Below are 15340 nucleotides of genomic sequence, written 5' to 3' on the forward strand. Positions count from 1 at the left end.
CTCACCATTTCTACACTCCCCACGCCCCCACCCCTACCCCCGCAAAGGAAGAAGAGGTATTCTATAAGATAGACTCTCACCCTCCCACTAAAAGAAGGTGACCTGGCCTGAAATGATTCTTTCTTTTCTTTTGCTAATAACTTCCTTGCCTCCTTCTATAAAAAAACCTCCATTTTGTACAACTCCTTCAAGCTCCGTTCTATTTACTAGATGGGATGTCGCCCGATTCATAATTTTTTTTTTTTCTTTTTGGGGTACGTGGGCCTCTCACCGCTGTGGCCTCTCCCGTTGCGGAGCACAGGCTCCGGACGCGCAGGCTCAGCGGCCACGGCCCACGGGCCCAGCCGCTCCGCGGCACGCGAGATCCTCCCGGACCGGGGCACGAACCCGTGTACCCTGCATCGGCAGGCGGACTCCCAAACACCGCGCCACCAGGGAAGCCCCCATAAATTTTTGAATAAATCTCATAGGCCTTCAAATTTACTCGGTTTAGTAAAGCAACTATACTCCAATAAAAAATTAATTTAAGAAATTTTACTCGGTTTAGTTTGGGGTTTTTTGGTTTGTTTTGTTTGTGGGGTTTTTTTTTTGGTTTTGGCCGCATCAATCTGGCATGTGGGATCTTAGTTCCCCAACCAGGGATGGAACCCACGCCCCCTGCAGTGGAAGCGCGGAGGCTTAACCCCTGGACCGTCAAGGAAGTCCCTAATTTTGTTTTTTAACAATACGTCTTGAGGAAAGACACTTGGTTCTTCCCACCTAACTTGTTGGTTATTTAATCACGTTAATACCTAAAGTCTGCCAAAACTGTATAAGCGCTAGAGCCCGCACAACTCTGCTTAGCCCCCGGGGAACACTAACGGGTCTCTCCTCTCCTGCTCCATACCCTTCTCTCGCTCCCCAGTGTTCTCAAGAGCCAAATTGAGCGTTTGTCTATAGAGAACTCCATTTCCCATCGCCCTCTTCGCTCGACACCTACATTTCCCATCATGCACGACACCGCCTACTCCTTCGATTGTTCCGGGCTCCGCCCTCCTTGCCCTGCAGGCCTGACTCTCGCCTAACGTCACCGGCCTCCAGTCTTCGCCTCTTACCCGCCAGCTTGTCTGGGCCTCTGTGAGGAGGCGTGGCGTCTGCGCGATCGTGACGCCCATTGGCTGTCGTGTGGCCGGTGAGGCGTGGCTACGGGAGCCGGGCGGGCACATTTCGAACCGTGGCTGGGGCTGCGGTGGCGGCGGCGGCAGCGGAAAATGCACCCGGCAGGCTTGGCGGCGGCGGGGACGCCCCGGCAGCGTAAGTGGCGTACGTGGCCGACCGAGGAGCTAGGAGGGCGGGGCATGGCGGGGCCGCCTCGGCGGTTGGCGAGGTCGCCGCAGGTCGGAGGTCACGAGGTCAGGGATCTGGAGCTACGAGGTGTGCACGGCGCAGGGATGCCAGGTCCGGGTAGGGGGCGTGTTGGACTCGATTCTTCTTTAGGAAATTCCTTTAGAAGAAAACAAGTTTGGGCAGGATATTGTGTGATGTGCAGAACAACGCGACTTTCATTCATTTGCAGTTAGCCGTCTGTCCTCTCCCCACCCTTCCGTGGCCTTGGGCTGTTGCCCACGCACCTTAGGACGGCGTTCATAGCCCTGCGTGATCGCAGAGGGCCGTGTCTACCCCTCATTTAAGATTTGAACCTGTGTTTATTGTGCTGTTAATCCCCTTTTCCCATGTCTGTGAATTTGTATCTCTCTTTAAGTTCCTCTTCATCTCCGGGAGTGTGAGTGCGTCTCATTTATTCATCCAGCGTATCTTACTTCAGCTCCCTTGTGCCAGGCCCTGTGCTGCAATCTGGGTACCCAGTAGTAAGCAGCAACTTGGCAACTTACAGCTCAGAGTTTAGTGGGAAGACAGACACTAAACTTGGAAGCAAACTAGGCAGCAGGATAATTTCGGGAGTGATTAGGACTGTAAAGGGAGTAAGCCGGAAACTGACTAGGGGTTGAGGAAGCCTTAAGACATGATGCATGCATTCCTCCCTCAACCTTTGTAAGATGCCTGACTGGCCCTGTGGTGGGCGGTGCTGGGGATACAGCCGTGCCCATCAGTCCTGGTTCCTGTCTTCATGGAGCTTACCAGTACAGAGCAGAAGACAGCGACAGTCTAGCGTGATGGAGCTGTGATAAGAGAAGAGCAGGCAGAGGGGTCAGGACTGGGATGGGGGAAGCACGATCAGAGTGGTTATGGCAGGGATGGAGGTGTTGTGTTAGCCCAGATTAGGAAACATGACCCAGCCCAGGCGTGTCAGTGAAGCTTCCTGGAAGAGGTAACATCGAATGATGAGGAATTAGCCTGGGGAAGGGGATTTATGGTGCGAGGGAAAAGCGTGGGAGGCCTGTGCTGAGCAAGCAAGTAGACAAATGAATATAGATTCAGAAATTGTGACAAGTACTTGGAAGAGAAAAAAGAACCACTGGATGTTATGAGAAAGAACAGTGTGGGGCTAGTGCTTTATATTGAGGAGTAAGGAAGGTCTCTCTGAGGAGGAATCTTTTGAGCTGAGGCCTGAGTGCTGTGTTGTCAGGTGTTAATTGTGGGAAGGTGTTCCAAGGTGATAGCACCGTATGTTCAAAAGCCTGAGGGGGGAAGGAGCTTGGCAGGGTCAGGGCCCGAGAGGAGGAGGCCTTTGTGACTGGTGGAGTGAGTCCCAGGAGAGGTAGCAAACCAGGGTGGTTGGCAGGGCTGGGTCATGCAGGGCCTCCTAGGCATTTGGATTTTATTCTCAGCGCAGTGGGCACCGATCTTAGGCAGAGGGCATGAAATATTCTCTTTTACATTTAAAAAGATCATTCTGGCTGTTGACTGGAAAGGAGGTTGTTGGGGCTAAGAATGAACAGGGGAAGCTGGTAGGAGGACATTTAAGTCAGGTGCGAGATGACAGAGTCTGAGAAGGGAGGGTAACATTGAGACCAGGTGGGTGAGAACTGATGTCAGAGGCCCTGGGGCCTTGGCAGGAAGTGGTGGCTAGAGACAGCCCAGGGCACAGGGTGGGTGGCTGTGAAAGCCATGGGTGTGGTGAGATTGCCCTAGGTGAGAGACAGAAGACAAGGGTAAGGGTGGTGGAAATTTGGGGCACACAATTCAGGGAGCTGGAGAGAAATCACTGATTGAGAAGGACCGATCAGAACATCAGCTCCATGAGTTTTTCCCTTTTGGTTCACTGCTGTATCCACCTCACCCGCAGCACAGCCTAACCCACAGAGGTGCTCAGTCGATGTTTGTGGGGCTCCGACAGGAAAGAGAAAGAGGTAGTACAGTGTCTCAGAAGCCAAGAGAGCAGAGAGTTGGAGGTTGGCAGTTGGAGCAAGGGCCTCAGTGCTGCCGAGGAGCTTGAGTCTGAGGAGAGTGGAATAACGGCCTTGGCCTGGTAATGCAGAGGCATTTAGGGGACCGGTGAGAGCAGAACCCCAAATGCCAAGGGCTGAGGGGGCAACAAAGAGGGAGGAAGTGCTTACACTAAAGCTTTCAGGAAGCCAGCCCTTTGGCCAGAAGTGGGAGAGGGAAAAGAGAAGTGGTGCTTGGGGACAAGTGGGCCGGGGCCAGTGCTGCTTGCTCTGGGATAGAGGACTACCTGGGTCTGTTTTCAGGCTACAAATAATGAAGAGGAAGAGGCGAGGGGCTAGTTATTGATAATAGGTGACGGGATTGACCACTTTTTTATGGGCCAGGCCAGGGGGTGAGGAGTTTATGTCACTTTGCCCTGGAGTGTTGACACCATCCTGCAGAGGAGAAAACTGAGGTGCAGAGAAAGTCATGACATGGATTATGTGATTCCTCTTCCACATCCCATTGTAATCCTACCACCGTGTTCCCACTGTGGCGCCTGGCACAGAGGAGGAGCTCAGTAAACGTTTGCTGCGGTGGCATGGCTTATTGGTCAGGGTACTGGAGCCTGAGTGCTGGGTTCAAATCTGCTCTCTCCATATTCCCCATCTCAGTAGACAGCACTCCCATCCACTTGGTCACTCAGACCAGAATCTGGGAAGACAGCGTGAATTCCTTCATCTTCCTTACCCTACCGCAGCCAAGCACACCTCCAGCAATCCTGCCTCTCCTACCTCCAAAATTTGCCAGAGGCAGCCCCTCCCCTCCCCACCCCACCCCTGCCCACCCCATCCTGTTCTCCCACCTGGACCACCTCAGCAGCTTCCTCCCCCTTCCCCTCCCCTCCCCTCCCCTCATCTTGTCCCCGCCTTCCCAGTCTGTTCCCCACAAGAAATGGAGGGATCTTTTGAAAACTTGAAACCGGCTTCACACCATCTGTATGACTCTGGGCAAGGGCCTGAGCCTCTTTGGGGCTCACGGTTCCCATCTGTAAAATGGGATGATAGTCTCACCAACACAAAATGGATTGTTGTGAGGATTAAATGAGTTAATCCACAGTGTTTAGAACATGGCCTGGTGTGTGGTTTAAGTGCTCAGCTGGGGTTTAATTATTACAATATTTAACAGGGTGAACTGGGCTGGAATCCTGCTCTGTCACGCCCTCATTTTGGCCCTTTGCACAAGTCATTTAGCCTGTCTGAGCCTCGGTTTCCACATCTGTAAAATGGGCATGGCCGTTTATTCATTCATCAGGTTTTTAAATTTATTTTTATTTATTTTTGGCTGCGTTGGGTCTTCATTGCTGCACGCAGGCCCTCTCCATTTGCGGGGAGCAGTGGTTTCTCTTGTTGCAGAGCACGGGCTCCAGGCTCGCGGGCTCAATAGTTGTGGCTCGCAGGCTCCAGAGCACTGGTCAGTAGTTACGGCGCACAGGCCTAGCCGCTCCGCGGCATGTGGGATCCTCCCGGACCAGGGCCCAAACCCGTGTCCCCTGCATTGGCAGGCAGACCCCCAACCACTGCACCACCAGGGAAGCCCTTTTTAAAAATTTATTTATTTTTATTTATTTATTTTTATTTGTACATCAGGTTTTTATCAAGCACCTGTTCTAGGGGCTGGGGCTTCAGTCACAAACAAGACAAAGCTCCTCACCTTGGCGGGGGCTCAAATTTGAGTGGGGGAGACAGACAGTGAATAAAATAAACGGCTAGTATGTCAGCTGTTGCTGAGTTCTGTGGATATAAATGAAGTGGGGAAGAGGGATGAGGGGATGGCACGAAGGGAGATGCAGTTGTCGACAGGATGGCTGGGGAAGGCCCCACGGAGCCAAGACCTCGAGGAGACGAGGGAGCCCTGAGGATGGCTGGGGCAAGAGCGTTCAGGCAGAGGAACCGCCAGTGAAGAGGCCCTGAGGTGGGAGTGTGCCTGGTGTGTTCACTGAGTACTGAGGCCGGTGTGGCTGGAGCTGGATGAGAGACCTTGTTTGTAAGAGGCTGTGCACAGTCAACCCCAGTACATAGTAGCCGTCATCGTCATCCTCCTCCTCATCATTGTTATTTGGATGGATGGATGGATGGCAGGCAGGCAGAGGCCGCCCAAACCTGACTAGACAACCCATCTGACAGCAAAACCAGTGCCCCACTGTGGCAGAAGTGGGAGGGAGAGCTCCTGCAAAATGAATGAGGCTCCCCACCCTTCTCCCCCTGCAGCCTCGAAGCGGAGGGTACCTGTGTCCCAGCCAGGCATGACTGACCCCCACCAGCTTTTTGATGACACGAGTTCGGCCCAGAGCCGAGGCTATGGGGCCCAGCGGGCGCCTGGCGGCCTGGGCTACCCTACAGCCTCCGCCTCGCCCCAGTCGGCCTTCCTGGGTGATCCTGTTTCCAACATGGCCATGGCCTACGGGAGCAGCCTAGCCGCGCAGGGCAAGGAGCTGGTGGATAAGAACGTGAGTGGGCCGGGCTGGTGGGTGTGGGGGCAGGTAGGGGCCTTGGGGCCAGGGCTTCAGGTTGGCGCTCTGCCTCCCCAGATCGACCGCTTCATCCCCGTCACCAAGCTCAAGTATTACTTCGCTGTGGACACCATGTATGTGGGCAAAAAGCTGGGTCTGCTCTTCTTCCCTTACCTGCACCAGGTGAGCCTCTGAGCGGGGTGGCAGCCTGTAGACAGGGGTGGGTCAGGCTGGGGCAGGCGTGAGAGGCAGGAAGATAGGCCGAGAGAGGGCCTGTAGGCGGGCCAGGAGCCCAGATCTGGTCCTGCCTGCCCCCTCCGCCCTCCCCACAGGACTGGGAGGTGCAGTACCAGCAGGACACACCAGTGGCCCCGCGCTTTGATGTCAACGCTCCGGACCTCTACATTCCAGGTTTCACCCTACCCACCACAGCCCGGTGCCCTTCTCCCTCTGGGTGGGCCTGTCTCGGGCAGAGGTTTAGGTGCCCGGAGGCCCTGGATGGTCCTTCTTCTTCTGACTAGTGTCTGTGTGTCTCCCTTTCACAGCCATGGCTTTCATCACCTACGTCTTGGTGGCTGGCCTGGCGCTGGGGACCCAGGATAGGTAAGAGAGGCCTGGAGTAGGCAGAGTGGTGTGGGGTTTGGGGGAGCTGAGGGGCAGTCAGGAAGGTCTCTTGGTTCCCCTGTCTCAGAAGAGCCCCACCATGTTCCCAGTTAGCCCAAGACAGAGCCCGCACGGTCACCCTCAGGGTCACCCTTGCCCCTTTCCTCTTTCCCACCCGTGTGCAGCCCTTCACCACACCCTGTGCTGGGTGACACTAAATCCATCCTTCCCCTGGCCTCTCCTAACCAGCTGCCCGGCCCCCACACACCCCCTGCACCCCCACTCCAGCAGGAAGGTCTTGGCTGAGAGGTGAGCCTGGCCATGTCCCCCCCTGCTCAGAAGCTGTCCCTAGCTCCCCTGTCCCCAGACCAAGCCCCAGCTCCTTAGCCTGGCACTGCCTCCCCCTCTCCCTCACTCTGCTGTGCTACTCTGGTCCTCTTTCTGTTTCTTCAGAGGACCTGGGTTGCCTTCCCAGGGCCTTTGCACATCAGTTCCCTTTGCTGGGGAGTGTGTTCCTCCCCTACATCACCTGCTGAGCACCTATTCACTCATGATGTCTCCACTGCGATGTTACTTCCCCAGGGAAGCCTTTCCACCCTCCAGCCTGCGTCAGGCCCCCACCTCTCACTCATAGACCCCTGTTCATTTCCTTTGTGGCATGGAAAACAGTTGTCATTAGAGTCAATTAATTGTTGAGGCACTGGGGATATGGCAGAGACTAAGGTCCTTCTTCCCCAATCAGCTCCTTACTCCTTCAAGCCTTAGCTCAAGTGTCTGATACCCACCTCCCAACGGGGTCACACATCTCCCCTGCCCTGTGCTTCCCCCATCCCAGCCCTGACCTTTCTGGGCTGTCACTGGGGATGGGATTTCCAGGACAGGGCCCAGATCCATCTTGGCCCCTGCCGGGTCTTCAGCATGCCCCGCCCCCCCCCATACAGGCTGTCCCCAAGCAGATGCTTAGGGAGGGTCTGAGCCAGCTAACTGAATGACAGAGACTGGGTGCTGACAGGTTCTCTCCAGACCTCCTGGGGCTGCAGGCGAGCTCGGCGTTGGCCTGGCTGACACTGGAGGTGCTGGCCATCCTGCTCAGCCTCTACCTTGTCACTGTCAACACAGACCTCACCACTATCGACCTGGTGGCCTTCTTGGGCTACAAATATGTTGGGTGAGTACCCCCTCCACCTTCCCACCGCCAGCCCCCAGCTCTGGGGCTTCTTCCTCAGACCAGCCTTCCCCTTTCCCCCCAGGATGATCGGTGGGGTCCTCATGGGCCTGCTCTTTGGAAAGGTTGTCTACTACCTGGTGCTGGGCTGGTGCTGTGTGTCCATCTTTGTGTTCATGGTGAGCTGGGGCTCAGGGAAGGATGGGACTCAGGGCACAGGCCTCCTGGGCAGAGCTGGGGGTCCCTGGAGGCATCCAAGCAGGGGATGTCAGGTGGGGAGTTTAGACCAGAGGCCCCACACTGGTGAACTGAGGAGCCCTGGAGTGGCTGCCCTAGCCTGAGGGTCCAGAGAGCTTCCTGGAAGAGGGGGTGTCCAAGCGGGGTCCTGAAGGAAGAGGAGGCGCCAGCCAGGCTGCTAGAGTGGGCTCTCACCCTCACTCCACTCACCTTGCATGATGGGCTTCCTACCAGAATTTCCTTTAGGATGAAAAGAGTTAAGTATCCTCAAAGTAGCTTCTCTGAGAGTTCATCCAGCTGGAGTGGAGGTGCTGGTTAAGAGCACTGGGATCCACCAGGCCTGGGTTTGAACCCAGGCTTCGCTCGATCCTGGGCAGATGGCTTCCTCTCTTTAAACCTGCTTCCCCTTCTGTAAAATGGGGATGATGATAATTGCACGTCAGGGTACTGGGAGGATTCAGTGTGAGGAGCAGAGGGCAAAAACTAGTGGCTGGTGGGCCAGATCTGCTCAGATAAAGTCATTATTTAAAATTCTGGGGGGGGGGGTGGGGAGGGGGAAAAAAGTTAAAAAGAAAAAGAAGGCATTTCTGGCTCGTGTTGAAAAATTGTCAAGGGTCAACACAAGCTGGTGGCGGCCAAAGGGCCAAGCCTGGCCATCCCCTCAGGTGGAGTATTCACAGTGAAGTTCCTCACCTCACTCACTTAAGAGACCTCGCCTAGCGTTTGAGTTTGGAACCCTCACATTTTCTCCCAAGGCCTGGGAGGAGGAGCAGGTCCTCCACGTGTGTTAGGAGATTTGGGAGAAACCAAGGTTCCTCAAGAGCAGAGACTTGAGCCCAGCTGCCCTACGGAGGGGTGGGGAAACTGGAGTCTGTAAGGAGTGCGGGCTCACGAGTGAACACCTCCCCCGCCCAGATCCGGACGCTGCGGCTGAAGATCCTGGCCGAGGCGGCGGCCGAGGGCATCCCGGTGCGTGGGGCGCGGAACCAGCTGCGCATGTACCTGACCATGGCCGTGGCGGCGGCGCAGCCCCTGCTCATGTACTGGCTCACCTTCCACCTGGTGCGGTGAGGGCGGCCCCACAACGCCTCCAGCTGCTGCTTCCGGTGGCCACCGCGCTGCCGCCGCTCATCTCCCGGCCACCTGCCGGCCACAGGGTCCACCCCGCTGCCCGAGTCCCTCCCTCCCCATCCTCGCCGAGGTGCTGAGGTCTCCAGCTGCACAGGCCGACCCCCAGCAGTGCGGCCACTTCCAGAAACAATAAACCGTAATGGGCACGGCGTGGGCAGCCTCTCCTTGGCGCGCGGTGCCCAGCAGGGGGCAGGCCCGGTCCGAGAAGGGGGATGGGGAAGGGCGGGGGACAAAAGGCAACCTGGAGGCCGAGAGAAGGTTTAATGAGCCCCGGAGAGGCCCGTCAGTGGGAAGCCTCCTTCTTCCCCTCCTTCTTCTTGCCCTCCTTCTTCTCCTCCTTCTTCTCCTTCTTCTCCTCCTTCTTCTTCTCCTTTTTCACCTTGGGCTTCTTGACCTTGCCCGGGGCGCTTTTGTACAGCTCGGAAACGGCAGCGCTGGGCTGTGGGGCGGAGGGCGGTGGGGGAGGGAGAGGAGAGAGAGGGTTCGCCTGTGAGACGTCGGCCCGAATTCCGGGCTGGGGCGCCGGGCACCCGCTAGTGAGGGGTAAGCCTCTTACCTTCGCCTCATCTTCTGAGTCGCTGGAGCTGCTGCCGGAACCTGAGGTGCTTCCGTGGCCGTGACCGTGACCGTGGCCGTGACCGTGGCCGTGGCCGTGACCGTGGCCGTGGCCGTGGCCGTGGCCGTGGCCGTGCTGATGGTAGTCGGAGGCATGGCAGTGAGGCCAGGGACCCCTTTCCCAGTTCCCATCCCCCCATGTCGGAGGCCCCAGACCTAGCGGGGTCCTGGGGTCAAAAACACCCTCCTAAGAATGAAGTGACTTACCTTCGGGTTAGCAGCTCCCTCAACTTTGTCGGGGGGGGCGTGCTTGGGGTCTCCCACCTGGCCTGCCCCGTGGGGCTTCTTGGACGTGGACTCCAGGGCTGCAGAGAGAAGAGAAATTGCGTGCGTTGGTGCAAGCGCAGGGAATGCCCCGTTGGAGGCAGTCCCTAGGTTTGAGTCTGGCCCCCTGCCCCTCAAGCTCCCCACTCCCCAGGAGCGCACCTGCCGACAGGTCGACCTCCATGGTGCTGAGAGAAGGTATGTCTGCACGGCCAAAGGCAGGGGACCGGCCTTGGAGAGAGGCAGTACTGGGCCAGCCCCGGAAGTTCTGAGGAGCCCTACCCCGAGACCTTTATTCAGAGTCCTTAGCCCTGACTCACAGCCCCTCCCCGGCACCGCCCAACTGGTCCTCTGGGAAATGGGGAGGGTGGACAGTTAACTTATGTCTCCCCCACACCACCACCCACCCAGTGAGCCTTGGCAAGTGAGTGGTGGGTGGGGCTGGGGGAGGAATGTGTGGGCAGTTGCAGATTTGAGGGGCTAGAGCTGTTACCAGCTTCCCCTAAAAGGGTCAGATCCTTGCTTTTGAAGAAATGAGAGGGAGGGTGCCTCCCCGTGCCCTCTGTGATAATACTGACACTCCTTGTGTACTTACTACGTGCTGGGCTGCTGTTCCAAGGGCTTCAGATACATTAACTCACTATAACAACGCCTTTGGCTTGGTGAGAAGCAGTGTCTGAAGGGGTGGAGAGCACGCGCTTGGAACCAGTCTGCTGATTGGAAGCCCATCTGTATTAGTAGCAGAGTGATCTGGGGAAAGTTACTCTGCCTCTCTGGGCCTCAGTTTCCTCATCTGTAAAGAACAGCTACCATATGGAGCTGTTGTAAGAATCAAATGGATTAGTTTCCCACAACCATGCCTGCACACAGTTACAAGGAGTAAGTGCTTATAAAATAACGTTTGGCTTTTAAGTAGAAGGTAGCTATGGTTGCTATCCCTAGTTTACAGATGAGAAAACTGAGGGACCAGTTAAGATGACGGACAAAATTAGCTCCTTGTGAACAGGCTAGAACTGAGATTCGAACCCAGGCAGTGTAGCTCAAGTCCAAGGCTGTGCCTGACCCCTTTATCTCACCCTGGGGGTCACTCAGCAGAAGGGGCAGCCAGGCGAGCCCAGCCTTCCCTCCCCACACTGCGCAGGGCCCAGGTTAGGCCCAGGGAGGAGTTGGGGCCTGCGTCATCTGTTCCGATGGCTGTGAGGCTAGTCCTTGCAAGTCCCTCTCCAGCCCAGCCCTGCTGCCAGGTTGGCTGCCTGGACCTGCAGGAGTGGCAGGCAAGGCTGGCATTTAGGCAGGAGCAGGTAGCTGAGGCCTGCGGATGATGACGAGCGTGTAGTAATCAGCCTTGTGCGTTCAGGTCTCCGCTCCAAAGTCCATTCCTTAGAGGAGACTGCCCTGACTGCTGGCTCCACGGAGCCTCGTCACTCCATCCCCTTTCCCCTGCTTCGTGGCCAGCGTAGACAGCCCTTGCTTACCACTCTCTGAGGTTATCTTTATTCTCACGTGTTCCTTCAGCATATATTTACTGAGTACCTACCATGTGTCCAGCCCGGTTCAAGTTCTGGGGACACAGAGCTGAACAAAACCAGCAAAAATCCCAGCCCCGTGGAATCGACATTCTAGTGCCGGGAACAAGGCAAAATGTAGAGTATGTTAGAAAAAGCTGGAAACAAAACTGTCCATCAGTTGGTGAATAGATACACAAAATGTGATATATCTATCCATACGATGGAATACCACTCAGCAATAAAAAGGAATGAACTCCTGACATACGCTACAGCTACATAAACCTCAAAAACATTATGCTGGGTGAAAGAAGCCAGACACAAGAGACTGCATGTTGTACGATATCATTCACATGAAGTATTCAGAAAAGGCAATTAGAGAGACAAAGTAGATTAGTGGTTGCTGGGAGCTGAGTGTGGGAATGGCGATTAGCTGTAAATGGCCATGAGGGATCTTACTGGGGGGAAGGGGATGAAAATGTTCTAAAACAGATTTATGGTGATAGTTGCACCGCCTGGTAAAATTATTAAAAATCACTGAATTGTATATTTGAAATGGGTTTTATGTAACTTATAACTCAATGAACTCTATTTTTTTTTTTTTTTTAAAGTACTATGTGTTAAGAAGAGAAATACAGCAAGAAGGGGGACCAGGGAATAACTATGTAGTATGTTTGGGAGACGCTGGATTTCAGAGAGTTACCAGGGAAGCCTCACTGAAGCCTTTCTGAGTACAGATCTGAAGGTGAGAAAACAAGCCATGCAAGAACACGGAGGCATATCTAGGCAGAGGGAGTGGCAAGTGCAAAGGCCCTGAGGCAGGAATGTACCTGTGTATCTGAAGAGCTGGAGGGAGAGAGGTAGAAGAGGAGGGATGGTTGGGGTGGGTGGTGGAGTGTCTTGTAAATCAAAGATCTTTGGTCTTTACTCTGAGTGAGAAGAGGAGGTGAACAGTGATTGTGGCTTTGCCGACAACCGTGTGCAGGATATGAGAGAAAGTGCCTGTCTCTCCCGGCAGAACATAAATTCAGGAGGTGGGAGCGTCGTTGCTTTGCTCAGCGCCTGGAACGGTGTGGTTCAGAGTTGGTGCTCCCTATCATTTGGTGAATTAGGTTACCTGATGCCGGGCAGTGTGGCAACGGCAGGTTAGAGCAAGCTTAGAGTGGCTACGAGTTTGGGTTCTGGAGGTCAGTCTGCTTACAGGTGAATCCTTGCTCTACCCCTTACTGTTCTGTGGACATTAAGTTAGTCAGTCTGGCCCTCATTGTCCTCCTCTGTCAAATGGAACTTACCTCATAAGGTACATGGCTTTGCACACAGCGTGCCTGGGACAAGGTAAATAGATACTTGATAAGTGTTAGTTTTTATTATGATTCACAAACACAGTCTCATGATTCCTTATGAAACTGGCAATAGGATCCCCACGTTATATGCAGTTGAGCCCTAAAAGGTACAGTAGGACACGGGGCTAGTAGGTTGTGGGACAGCAGTGTGAGACCTTCCAGACTCAAGAGGAAGTAGTAGCTCTTCACTGCTGTGCTAAATAAAATTGTGGGGTGAGTGAGTGAATGGGTCCGGGGAGACCGTGGCCTGGTCCTTCAGATCCCCGGTTATTCGCTCCTATATTATATTAAGGATGTGGCAGCTTTCAGAGACTCTGATGACAGAGGCTTAAGAGAGCTTCACTTTTCTCTCCCACGAAAACCTGAGCTGGTGGGAGTCCAGAGCAGGTGAGTGGGTGACTCTGCAAGATCATCCAGGGACCAGGCTCCCTCTGTCTGGGTGCCCTGCATTCCTCCAGGATGTCGTCCCTGGGCCTATGGGGAGCCTGGCCCCCACCATTGGGTTCTCAGGAAGGAAAAGGGCAAGTGGAGGGCACACCACTTCCTTTTAAGGACCCGACCTGGAGGCAGCACCCATCCCCCCTTCAGTCTGGATTTAGACACCTGGTCACATCCAGCTGCAAGGGAGACAGGGAAACAAACAACAGTTTGTCTCATACGGCATTTAATTACTGTCAGCAGGACTCCAAGTATCAGTGACTCCTGTTGATGAGGCCAACCTGCCATCCAGTGTCCTGGACTCATCAAGCTGTGACCATGCAGGGCTTATTTCAGACAGCCAGGATGTAATCAAAGGCTAGTCTCTTATCCATTAGGAACCCCACAAGGGAGTTCAGACTGACCTGTTGATCTTTGGTGTCACTGCCAATAATTACAAGGCCCCAGAGCAGGCCCTCATGCCCAATGGAGAGACATTGTGACTTGTTCTTTCCCACTTGCAAACACACAGAATACTGGGCACAAGGCACTCCAGTTCAGGACTTGTTATTAAACTTGACTTGGAACACCACTGCACTGGTTTGGTGAAGCCACATGGGCAGTGCCATGAGTAGCTGCGGCCTCAATTGCCGTACATGGCATAGCCCGGAGCTGCTTGGCATCAGAAGGGTGTGCTTTTATCAGCCAGATTAGAACGAAGCTGAGCAGGTCCATGTGTTTGTAAACGTCTATGGGTGGGGCCCACGTTCAGGCGTTGCTGCTGATGGCATTGGGTATAGCAGAATGGTTCAGGATTGGCTGCGTCTGTGTGCCACACTGCCTGCTGCAGGGCTCAGGCGGACCAGGTGATGGATTGGCAGGCTGCACTGTTGGATCTAGAGCGCACAAAGAGCACTGATTACACCCCTCCTTCCCCACACCCCACACCTCCTGGGGTCTGAGGTGTTCCCTTGCCAGGTGCCAGGTTGTTATTCTCCCTCCGAGGACACGAAATCAGCATGACTCCCATCCCAGAAGGTGTAGCTTTACCTCTTCTATCATCACCTACTCACACCCAGACCTTTTGTTTGGAAAGGTCAGATGTAAATGGAACAAGCATTTTTTACAAATTTACAGAGACCATGTGGGCCACTGTAGGGAGAAGTGGCAGGCAGGGCACCCAGTGATTGTTTTCATGACCTGGGACTAGGCATCCAAGAAAGAATCTCGGAGGCTGAACCAGAATTAATTCCTGAGGCCCCCTTTGGTCAGCTGCCACCCAGAGGGTGCACCAACCAGGTGAACCTGGGCTTGCTGTTAAGGGGAAGAAAGATGCATCATATGCAGGAATGATGAGGGTAGAATTCCAAATTTTTGAAATAGTCTATATAACTCCCAACCCCTTTGACCTGATCTTTACCCAGGAGATAGAGATAAATCCTTTCTGGTGACAAACACATTCAGTGACCAAACTACCTTACTAAAGTGTACGGACCAGGAAGAGGTAGAGATCTTTGTTGAGTTGATTTTTTTAGAAGTCCATTCCACCTCTGAATGATGCTAGCAGTCTGAGGATGACAAAGGCCATGAAATGTCCATTGAACACCTTGGCTACTGGCCTATTGTTAGGCAGCTTTTGCAACGAAAAAGAGGACCAACGTCAGCCTTTAAATGGTCTAGAAAGTGGAAAACACGGCAGTTTAGTTTCAAGGGCCATAGTGGCATGGCAGGAGGTGGCTGCCCAGACTGGAACAGCAGCATCATAACCCAGAAAAGTACAGAAGGGAGACAAGACACCACTGGCAGACAAAGAGCGCCGCAAGGCCCCATGCTGTCAATCTGCCAGGAGCAAGTGGAGACGCAGGGCCTCCCAAAGCACAAGACAGAACAGGACAAATTCTGGCAGAAGTGAGTCACAGAGGTAACTTCTGCATCAAAAACATATACACTATGAAAAACCTGCGAAAACTTGACTGGCCTTGATGGTGTTAGGAGAATTCGTGATCTTCCTACGGCAGTAGAATTATTTAAAAGTGATTCCCAGACTTCCCTGGCAGTCCAGTGGTTAAGACTCTGCGCTTCCAATACAGGGGGTGCAAATTCGATCCCTGGTCAGGGAACTCATATCCCACATACACATGGCACGGCAAAAATAAACAAAAAAAAGTGAAGTGATTCCCGACAGTTTCTTTTAAAATCCAAACACACTACTTTTTTCCTTCACATGAAGGAGAGACAACTC

The 15340-nt window shown here is 54.2% G+C and overlaps 2 protein-coding genes across 3 annotated transcripts; one reads left to right on the forward strand and one right to left on the reverse strand.

The window, feature by feature from the left end:
* Window positions 1–1204: 1204 nt before the first annotated feature.
* Window positions 1205–9105, forward strand: YIF1B (Yip1 interacting factor homolog B, membrane trafficking protein). 2 transcript variants are annotated; one of them, XM_065898812.1, is made up of 8 exons: window positions 1205–1293; window positions 5577–5815; window positions 5897–6001; window positions 6151–6229; window positions 6364–6421; window positions 7434–7589; window positions 7672–7765; window positions 8739–9105. In XM_065898812.1, the coding sequence occupies exons 1-8, from the start codon at window positions 1251–1253 to the stop codon at window positions 8892–8894; spliced, it is 930 nt and encodes a 309-aa protein (XP_065754884.1). In that variant the 5' UTR covers window positions 1205–1250; the 3' UTR covers window positions 8895–9105. The 2 variants fall into 2 exon arrangements, with proteins under 2 accessions (XP_065754884.1, XP_065754883.1); XM_065898811.1 differs by having other exon boundaries at window positions 1251–1302; window positions 8739–8894.
* Window positions 9106–9237: 132 nt separating this feature from the next.
* On the reverse strand, window positions 9238–10017 carry C20H19orf33 (chromosome 20 C19orf33 homolog). The gene is made up of 4 exons (XM_065898329.1): window positions 9996–10017; window positions 9766–9874; window positions 9511–9586; window positions 9238–9393 (listed from the first exon to the last, which is right to left on the reverse strand). Exons 1-4 carry the CDS (start codon window positions 10015–10017, stop codon window positions 9238–9240), a joined length of 363 nt encoding a protein of 120 aa, XP_065754401.1.
* Between the last annotated feature and the right edge of the window lie 5323 nt (window positions 10018–15340).

The sequence above is a fragment of the Phocoena phocoena genome, chromosome 20 (assembly GCF_963924675.1).
Source record: "Phocoena phocoena chromosome 20, mPhoPho1.1, whole genome shotgun sequence".
NCBI classification, from domain to species: domain Eukaryota; kingdom Metazoa; phylum Chordata; class Mammalia; order Artiodactyla; family Phocoenidae; genus Phocoena; species Phocoena phocoena.